This window comes from Mustela nigripes, chromosome 11 (genome assembly GCF_022355385.1).
Source record: "Mustela nigripes isolate SB6536 chromosome 11, MUSNIG.SB6536, whole genome shotgun sequence".
In the NCBI taxonomy this organism is placed as follows: Eukaryota; Metazoa; Chordata; class Mammalia; order Carnivora; family Mustelidae; genus Mustela; species Mustela nigripes.
Genome location: NC_081567.1, coordinates 16,045,952 through 16,055,805, shown reverse-complemented (window position 1 = coordinate 16,055,805; position 9,854 = coordinate 16,045,952). Strand labels below are relative to the sequence as shown.

Sequence of the window (9,854 nt, the reverse complement as noted above, 5' to 3'; positions counted from 1 at the left end):
AGCGAGGGCAGCCCCGCCTGGCCAGACAGTGTGGAGCCCAGGCCAGGCCCAGGCAGGTCCCATGCTGGGGGAGGACAGGTTTGGCTGGGTACGGAGCCTGCTCCCGCCCGTTCTGGTTTCCCTTGCTGCCTTCCTGTGGATCTTGGGCAAGGGGTGCCCTCCTCCGAGCCTCTCCACACAGTGAGGGCTTGTCGCTGCCTCCTGGGGGGAGAGCTCCACCCATGCCTCTTCAGGGTCTAGGAGGCTCTGTTCCAGAGGTGGGCTGACTGGGCCCCAGGCGGACCAGGGGAGGTGCCACCGGCTTTTGGAACTAGATCTTTGGAGCTTTTCCTTGTGACAGGAGAGGCCTCCCTGGGGCCGCCTGGCTGGACCAGAGCCAGTAAGTGCCAGGATCACCAGGCAGCCGCCCAGCGGTCATTTTGCTGGTGACAAAAGCCGGGCACCAACAAGAGCTGCTTGGCTCTGCCACCATCCCCACGTGTTTCTCCCTAGCACGGGGATTTTGACGATCCATAAACCCTCTGGCTTCTCCCTGTGAGCAACGTGTGGGAATTTGAGGGCAGCTGCGAGAAGGGGCCCAGCTGAGCTTTTGAGCAGACACACAGCCCCTGGCCCCGGGAGAGGACAGAGCGCCTTCTGCGTGTCCAGGCTTGAAAGACAAGACAGGAAACACCTGGGAAACCTTACTCCCTTTATTCTCTTCGACTAATCAACATGACCACCGGTGACACAACACTGTTATTGACACACAACACTCAAAAGTGGGGCCTCTCTTCACTCCACGGGGACAAGTCAGGTTGAGTGGGGCTTCCCTAATGGGGGCCAAGGCGTCTGGGGGCTGCCCGCCTCCGGAGCAGGGTCACGGAGTCTCCCCTCTTGGCTGTGACCGTTTCACGTGTCCCCACCATTCAGGATCCATGCCCAGTTCTGTCGAGTTCCCATGTGACCTCCACAGAGGTTCAAGTTGCTCCCTAAGCTCAGATCAGGGTCTCCTCTCCCCTCTGCTTTCGCCAGTGCCCCTGCGACCGGTCTGTTGGGCCCCTCCCCCAGGGCATCTGCTGAAGCCTGAAGCCAGGCCTGCGAGGAGCCGGACAAGAGGGTCTGGCTATGCTGCACCTTTTGGACTGAGTTCTGGCGGGCATGTGCCACGACCGTCCCCCTGGGCCTTCGCCTCATCTGGCCGGAGGGACTCTGGACACGGCCGCCTCCCCAAGCCAGCTCCCTGCTTCGTTCCTCCCAAGATGCAGCTCGCTCTGGGAGGGAAGCACCTGGGTAAAGACGTCTGGGGACGTGGGCAAGAGAGCACAGGTCATGCCCCAAAGGTCTCCGATCCTGCCCCTTTCCTGCTACAAAAGCCCGGACCCCAACTAGTCATGCCCGCGTCATCCATTCAGCACCGGAGCCAAGACCGCTGGCACTCACCTGTCCCCACACATGCAAGCGTCCTACTACGTATGCTACACCCTAGTCCTCAGCAGGCTGACGGCCGGCCTCCGACCACACTGACCACCTCCCCCGCTACCGCCCCCGACCGGCCCCGGAGCCCCACAGGCTGCTCTCCCGGACTCTTCCGAAGACCGAGTCCTCAGACCTGTTTCCAAGCGGAGCTGTTTCTAGCTTTACAAGGGGTTTGTCTCTACAACTGGTTTCTTTCTACTACCGTCTTAGAACAAATCTGCTTTGACTTGGAGGACGGTCTCCTCTTCCTTAGTCTCACAGGGACACCCCCTCTGCTGATGCTTCTGTCGGTAGAGATTCGGGGGGCAGATCCCTTCTCCCCTCTCAGCAGTGCTTCCTGACCCGGCACTTGGGTGGGCTGCGGCTTTAGGCAGACGGCGACCAGGGTCTCCCCACCACTACCCAAGGCCGGCCACTCCCTTCTCCCCAGCGGGCCTGGGCTTTTCTTCCTACAGTGTTCTAGATTTCGATCCTTTGAACTTAAGGTCATCTCCTCAGGCGGGCAGGAGAGATGAAGGCTGAAGTGCTCTCACCTTTCGGGCTTTTAGGTCGTGGGATTAGAGGTCTCTTCCACAGCTCTGAGGAACGCGGGTCGCCCTCTCCAGGGAAAGGCCCCCTCAGCCAGCATCTCCGTTCTCCGAGTCGAGGACCGCAGCGCACAGCGGGTGCCAGCGTGGGGCCCACGGGCACTTCCTTTGGACCCAGCACCGGACGGAGTCCTCTCCTTTCAGGGTCTCCTGGGCTAGAGGGTGGCTCTTGTTACAGGGGTCGCGAGAGTTTCCGCCCGACCATTTCCTAGGGCAGCAGTCTCTGTATCCCCCCAACCCCTGCCGCCCGCACACACACACCCCCAGTCATGGTAGCGGGCTGGGCTGGGTTAATGAAGGAGCATCCCTGTGTGTGTATGAGGATGGGAGACGGGCCTGGCCGGGAGCGGGTTTCTCATCCTTCCATTTCCCTCTGGAGGATTCTGGCTGAGGAGGAGAGGTGGGGTCTGTCCCCTTCCAAGGCCACGATCGGGTGGGTCATCCCCACCTCAGAGTGCTCCAAGTACCAGCGCGAGGAAGGTGGTCAGGCCTCCGGATGCTCTTCAGGGACCCATGGCCCCATCTGGGGGTGTCTGGATGCCCGCCACTACGTGCCGGCTGGCTCATCCCGCCAGCAGCCTGGCTAACAGCTCAGACGGGAGAGTGAGGCTTAAAAAAGCAGGTTGCCAGCTAATCCGAGCGCTCTGTTCTGTCGACTCGCTGTCCCTCGTGGCCGCAGAGAACCAACACGTAGCTCTTTTGACTCGGAGAAGAGAAGTCTAGGGAGGATTTAACCACACACAAGCCTGGAGTCTCTGAAGGGCTTTATTCTTTGGAGGTCGACTAGCAGCGGGTTCCCCCTCTCCACTGAGGACAGAATTCGAGGACGCGAGCTGCCACGGCAGCGAGTCTGGTGGCAGTTAGCTAGATGGCAGGAGACAGCTCCTGACGGTGAGACCTGAGAATGGGTAGGCGGGACCCTCCATCTGGGGAGGCCTCTTGGAGTCGAAGTCTCCAGGAGAGCCCTGGTGGCCGGAGCTGGGATCTGCTTGCACTTGCAGCTTAACAAGCTCCCGGAAACGGGGAGCACTGGGCAGCCCCGAGTTTGCTGGCCTCCATCCGGACACCGCGTCACCTTGGCTTGCTCTCCTCAAAGAAATCCCAGAAATCCCTCCCTGCCCCCTATTGTGGTGGTTACCCAGTATTCTTTGAAGTTTCTATGCACCCCAAACTTGAGCCTTTAAAAAGGCTTGACATCACTTTTTTTTTTTCCTTCCCCATTTTTGGGTTCTCCCTCCTAAGGAATTCCGTGGGCCTCTTCCTCTAACACGCGATCCCCTAAGAGCGGCCTCGCCCCCCGAGGAAGCCCCAGGGCAGCGAGTGAACTTTCTCCTCCTAGCTCCCTGGGTCAGTTCTTCTCTGTGGGCCTGGGGGCTCCTCATCCCTTGTTTCTCTCCTCTCCCCACACTAGTCCCCAGCTGAACGCTTTCCTCAGCGCCACTGTCCAAGGCTTCTGGGAGAGAGGCCCCCTCCGAACTCCAGGGGGAGGGACACTGCGGACAAGTCCTCGGGAGGCTCTGCTACACCTTCTGAGGGTCACTCCTTTCAAGTCAATGCCACTGGATTCCCTGCACTTCCCCGACCCTATAGTTTCACAAGGATTTTGATACAGTTTTATAGGGTTGTCTAGAGACGTATTGGGACCTCTTCCTACAATTAATAGGGCTTTTATCCACTATGGTTTATAGGGTTTTTCTGCTACAGACTTAAAGGGCTTTTTTTTTTTTTCCTACATATTTAGAGGGTTTCTAACCCAACAGTTTTTCTCTACTGCCTTATTAAGTGGTTCCCACCAACATTTTTATAGGGTTTCTCGTCACTGATGTAAAAGAACTATTTTTACCCCGGGTTCTTTATCCTCCGCTTCTCTACAACCGGATAGGGTTTTCCTCCTTCCCCCCCACACCATCTCTGGGGAGAGCCAGTGTTCCTCTCAGGAGAGAGAGGCCCTTGGTCTCCAGACCCATTTCACAAGGTGACCCCAGGGTGGCAGCTCCGATGGAGGAGGAGGGCTGTGACTTCCGTGAAGCCGTCTCCACACTCAGGGCACAAATAGGGCTTTTCTTCCAAGACGGTCTTGGGGTTTTCCCCGTCCCCATGGTGGCCACTCCCCGCGGGGGTGGGGGCCTCTGCCGCACCTTCCTGGCCCGTGGACAGGGTGGCTGGCTCTGGAGGGGGATCCTCAGGTGTGGGGGGCTTTTCTTGGGTGTGGGTCTCCTGGTGCCGGGTGAGCGCCAGGCGATCAAGAAAGGAGGCCCCACAATCTGAGCAGCTGTAGGGCCTGGCCCCCAGGGGGCTCCTGAGGTGCTCCAGAAGGACAGAAGAGCTCTTCCCCAGCTCCGAGCTCTTCCCCAGCTCCGGACTCTTCTGGGATTTCCCACCTGCGTGGACTTTCTGGTGCAGCAACAGCTCAGAGCTGAGGCCAAAGCTCTTTTTGCATTCAGGGCATTTAAAGGGCTTTCCACTTAGGAAGGGGCTGGGCCCGGCCCCTTCCCCTAGACCAATCCTATAATCAGGGAAGAGAAAGGGCTTTTCATTGCCGTGGGTGAGCTGATGCTGGAGGAGCACGGCCCGATCCAGAAAACTTTCTCCACAGTGGGAACAAATGTAGGACTTGGAAGAGAGCAGGCCCAGCCTTTGGCTGAAGCTCTCCTGCCCCTCGGGCATTTTAAAGGGCTGTCCGGGGGGTTCAGCTCGGCCCTCCGCAGCTCCTGGGTAGGAATTGCCTCCGAAGGGGAGCCTGGCGGGTCGGAACTGAGGCGCCTTGGGGGCTGGGTGTGCGGTGAGGCCATCCGAGTTTTTGTAGGGGTTTTCTCCGATGTGGATCCGCTGGTGCTGCATGAAGATGCCTTCGTCGTTGAAGCCCTTTCCGCAGACAAGACACTTGTGTGGTTTGGCTCCTGGGGGCGGGGTCAACAGGGCGGGGTCGCCCAGCCCCAGCAGGCTGTCGCCCTGAGCTCTGCGCGCCGGGGTCTTGCCCCTCTCGTGGACCACGCGATGCTGCTCCAGCTCGTGCGCCTCCAGGAAGGCCTTCCCGCAGTCGGAGCACACGAACAGGTTCTCATCCATGTGCGTGCGCACGTGGGTGATGAGGTTGGAGCTCTGGCTGAAGCTCTTGCCGCACTCGGGGCACTTGTAGGGCTTCTCGCCCGTGTGCGTGCGCCGGTGCTGGATGAGGTGGGAGCTGCGGATGAAGCTCTTGCCGCAGTCGGAGCACTTGTAGGGCTTCTCGCCCGTGTGGATGCGCTGGTGGCGGATGAGCGTGGAGCTCATGATGAAGCTCTTGCCGCAGTCCGCGCAGATGTAGGGCCGCTCGCCGCGGTGGATGCGCTGGTGGTTGATGAGGTTGGAGCTGACGCTGAAGCTCTTGCCGCACTCGGGGCACTTGTAGGGCCGCTCGCCCGTGTGCGTGCGCTGGTGCCGCAGCAGCGTGGCGCTCAGCGTGAAGGTCTTGCCGCACACGGGGCACTTGAACGGGTCCTCGCGCAGGTGGGTCCGCTGGTGCTTGATGAGGGTGGAGCTGTGGCCGAAGCTCTTGCCGCACTCCAGGCACTCGTAGGGCTTCTCGCCGGTGTGCGTGCGCTGGTGCTGGGTCAGCTCCGAGCTCTGGATGAAGCTCTTGCCGCACTCGGTGCAGCGGTACGGCTTCTCGCCGGCGTGGATCTTCTGGTGCTTGAGGAGGTTGTGGTTCTGGCCGAAGCGCTTGCCGCACTCGGGGCACTTGTACGGCTTCTCGCCCGTGTGCGTGGCCTGGTGCTGGATGAGGTCCGAGCTGCGGTAGAAGGCGCGCCGGCACTCGCCGCACTTGTACGGCTTCTCGCCCGTGTGCGAGCGCTGGTGCTTGATGAGGTTGGTGCTCTGGGTGAAGGCCTTCTCGCACTCCGTGCACTTGTAGGGCTTCTCGCCCGTGTGCGTGCGCTGGTGCTGCACCAGGTTGGAGCTCCAGCTGAAGCACTTGCCGCAGTCCGGGCACTTGTAGGGCTTCTCGCCGGTGTGCGTGCGCTGGTGCTGCACTAGGTGCGAGCTCTGCGTGAAGCTCTTGCCGCACTCGGAGCAGGTGTTGGGCCGCTCGCCCGTGTGGATGCGCTGGTGGCGCAGCAGCTTGGACCACTGGCTGAAGCTCTTGCCACACTCGTTGCAAATGTAGGGCTTCTCGGCCCCGGAAGGGCGGCCCTGCACCAACTCCCGGAGGCTGGGCTCATTGGCTGGGACCCCGGGAGGGCTGTTCCACGTGGTCAGAGTGCCCCACTGCCAGCTGGCCTCACAGGCCTTGGTCCAGTCCGAGGGCGTAGGGACCACCTCGGGGGCGGGGGGATCCAGAGCGGTCTGCTGGTCCAAGGGGTTGGGGTGACCCAGTGGGGTTGGGGAGTCCTGAGAGACTGTCGGATCCTGGGAGGGTCTCTCCGGGGCCATCGCTGCGGGGTCCTTGAATTCTGGACTCTGAGCGGGATCTCCCAAGATGACCTCCTCCCCAGAGCTTTCCTGCGGAGGGCTCTCGTTCCCACTCTCGGCACCTACAGAGAGAAAGGGAGTCTCCAGCCCCCATTTCCTTTCAGAATACGGGGCGGGGCGCTCTTCCCTCCCCTGGGTGTCCCCCAGAGTCTGGGCCCCTCCCTGAAGCGGGCCGCTGTCTTGTCAGGCCTGCAGTCCCTTCTCGTGGCCCTCACCTCTGTGAGCATCGCTGGGGCTCTGTTCAGGACCCTGCAGATCGGGGCCCCACAGCGCCGTCTCGGGCTCCATCCCAGAGCTCAGGACTGCCCAGTGTTCCAGGGAGCCTGGGGGAGGGGGACAGGGGAGAAGAGAGGAACACGATCGCAGCTGATCTGCAAGTGTCTTTACTTCCCAAGCCCGACTCCTTCACCTGCTGGCCCCAGGCCGTGTTCCTCCTCGGCTGAACTTCAGTTTCCCACCTCCCCATTTTTCCGGCGTCCGTTCTCACAGCGGCCCCCCTACCCCTGCAGGCCCGATTCCTGCTCCAGATCTTAAGATCACAACTAAGCCGGTAAATGAATGTAAGTGTGTAATTAAAAACTCATCAGTCATAACCCTCTGAACCCCGGCTGGGGGCTAGAGAAGGATCTGACACCCACGGGGGAAGGAGGCTCTCACCCCACCCCTCTGATGCCCGAGGCTGGGAAACCTGTTATTTTGCTAATCAGAGGAAGCTCATTAAGACTCTAATTTTCCTCCTTAATGGGGCTGCTAATTGGGACCAATAAACTTTCCTTATGAGCCCAGAGAACTTACAGTGCCTGGAACACTTGAAGAGTTAAAAAAAAAAAAAAAGAAAGAAAAGAAAAGAAAGAAAAGCAAGCCAAGCAAGCACGAGAGCAATCAGATTTCCCTGAGGGGATGGGGCCCTCCGAAAGGACCGTGGCACTTTCCCGTTATCCGAGCACAAAAAGTTCAAGCCAGAGGTGGGGGCGGGGGCAGTCTGAAGCCGTGGGGGACTTCTGCAGAGATGACCTTGAGAGGGAAATGGAAAGGGGAGAATGTGTGGAGGCCGCCCAGTCGCTGCGCGGGTGCGTGTGCTGTCCTTCTCTCTCCCCATCGGACCGAGGAGTCCGGCTGTCCATTTTACAGATCAGGAAATCAACACTCAGGGAGATTTCTCCAAGGTCACGGGCTGGGAAGTGTCAGAGCTCAGACCAGAAATGCAAGGTTCTGCGTCTGGCTCGCCCCAGCCTCTGGGAGGGAGATGACCTTGGGAGTCACGTGAAACTCATAAACGTGGACTGCTGGCAGGAGACCGGTGATGAGGAAAGCTCAGACAGAACCTGTGGGCCATGACATGGAGAAACTCCCAGGACTGTCCACTTTCCTTGGCTGGTCGGATCTGGTGACTAGATCTGACAGTCTCTGCCGATGACCTCAAAACAGTACTCCGGGCTGAAGGCCCGCCCCCATTAACAGCCCTTCTTCTGTTTCATTTGTTCTGTTTTGTTGTGGCTGTACCCTGTGCCTAGGACAGTGCCTGACACGTAGAGGTGCCTTAGACATTTTGTTGAATGAATGGTGAATGAGGAGATGCCCCTCGTTCCTGGAAAACCTATCTGGTCTAATGCCTCTAAAGGTCAGTTTGCAACCGGGTTGGCGCCAAGGAGCAGGAGTTCGGAGTGGCCTCCTGGTAAAACTTCACAGCTAGCTATCCCTCCAAAAAGGGTGACGGGATTCCAGCTTGAGGGAATAGGTCCTCGGGAGCTAAATTCTAGGCTCCCACAATGTTTAGAGCCTAAACAGAGTCCCTGGGGAGGGTCCTGGCTTCCAGAGGCTGTGTGGGAGGGGCCCAGTGCCTAGGGGGGCAGTGGTGCAGGAAGACAGGGCTCAGGAGGCGGCAGCTGGGAGGCCACCCAAGTGCAGCAGGAGCGAGCTGCACCCTGCCGAACAGCGGCCGGGGAGACAGGAGCTGGATTTTGGGAAGTAAATTAATGTCTTCACTTCTGCAGCTTCGTAGGCCATGAAATGTCCCCTCCCCCGTCTGTGAGTGTCTTTGGAGCGAAGGGAGCAGGGGCCTCCGCCTATTCTGAACAGGCCCGCTGGCCTTCCCGGGACAGGTAAGACCTCATGTACCTTGATGGTCCCAAGAAAGGCGAGCTCGGCGGTCGCGAGCAGAGGGGAAGGGGTTAAAGCCAAGGCCGCGGCGGAGGAGGAAAGCAGGAAGACCGAGGCAGGCAAGAAGCGCCGGGAGCCCCCCCCCTCCCCCCGGGCACAGGCCGCGGGCCCCGGCCTCGGACCCCGGGCGGCCCCCCCGCGGGGAAGGGCAGGCCGGGGCGGCTGGAGCGCGGCCCAGGGGGACCCTGACGTGGACGCGGCCGCGGGAATGCAGCCGCCCCGGCCCCGGCCCCGGCCCCCGCCCCGGCCCCGGCCGCCCCCGCCGCAGCGCAGACCCCGGCCCTGCGCTCGCCTGCGTCCCCGCGACCCTGCCCCGGCTCCGGGCCGCAGCCCCCGTCCCGGCCTCGCCCGCCCGCCGGCCGCCCCGGCCCCCTTCCCGGCATGCTCACGCCCTCCTCCCCTCCCCCACAGCCAGACCCTCGCGCTCTTCCCAGAATCCTCGGCCCCTCGCGGCCCCGGCCCGCCGCCCCCCCAGCCCCCGCCGGCGCCCGGGGCGGGGAGGGGGCGCAGGCCCGCGCGCCCCCGCCTCCCGCGCCCCATTGTTCCCGGCGGCCGTCCCGGGCCCTCCGGGCCACCCCCCGGGAACCCAGGCGTCCCCCACTCACGGCTCTGGGGTCTGGGGAAGGCCGGAAGGCGGAATCCAGCCCCCGGGGACTTAACCCCTTGAATGCCCTGCCTCGGGGGGCAGGCTGGGCGCCGAGGACGCTGGGGTCCTTCTCAAGGGGTGATCCCGGGCTGAGGACCCGGGGACCAGTTCAGGGTGACTGGGACGGAGCAGGAAGTGACCCCAGCTTCCCGGGCCCCTCTAGCCTGGAGTCAGAGCATCAGCTCTATGGGATTTAACCCTTTGCCTCCCGCAGCCTGGGGAAAAAGAAAAAAAAGAGGACAGGGAGCGGGGGAGGTGGCCGAGACGCCCCTCTCTCGGGCTGCAGCGGGAGCGCGTCCTCGGGGGAAGCCCAGATGCCAGTGAGGGGTCTCTGGATTGCTGGCCGCTCTCCATCTGAAGGGGGTTCCGCCGGCCACTCCTGGCAACCCCGAGCTTGGATTTGGTGGCTGCCGGTCCCCTGGGGCCTGCCTTTGTTGGGACTCGGACTCAGGCATGGGGCTCAGATGCCTGGGTTGTGGGGTGGGAGCATGGACTGGCTGGGCAGATGCCAAGAGGGAGTATCCTACGGGCTGAAAACGGCATGAATGAAA

The 9,854-nt window shown here is 61.4% G+C and overlaps 1 protein-coding gene across 1 annotated transcript; it reads right to left on the bottom strand.

Moving 5' to 3' along the window:
* Window positions 1–676: 676 nt before the first annotated feature.
* Window positions 677–9,457, bottom strand: ZNF629 (zinc finger protein 629). The gene is made up of 3 exons (XM_059414885.1): window positions 9,263–9,457; window positions 6,713–6,820; window positions 677–6,559 (listed from the first exon to the last, which is right to left on the bottom strand). Exons 2-3 carry the CDS (start codon window positions 6,783–6,785, stop codon window positions 4,014–4,016), a joined length of 2,619 nt encoding a protein of 872 aa, XP_059270868.1. The 5' UTR covers window positions 6,786–6,820; window positions 9,263–9,457; the 3' UTR covers window positions 677–4,013.
* Between the last annotated feature and the right edge of the window lie 397 nt (window positions 9,458–9,854).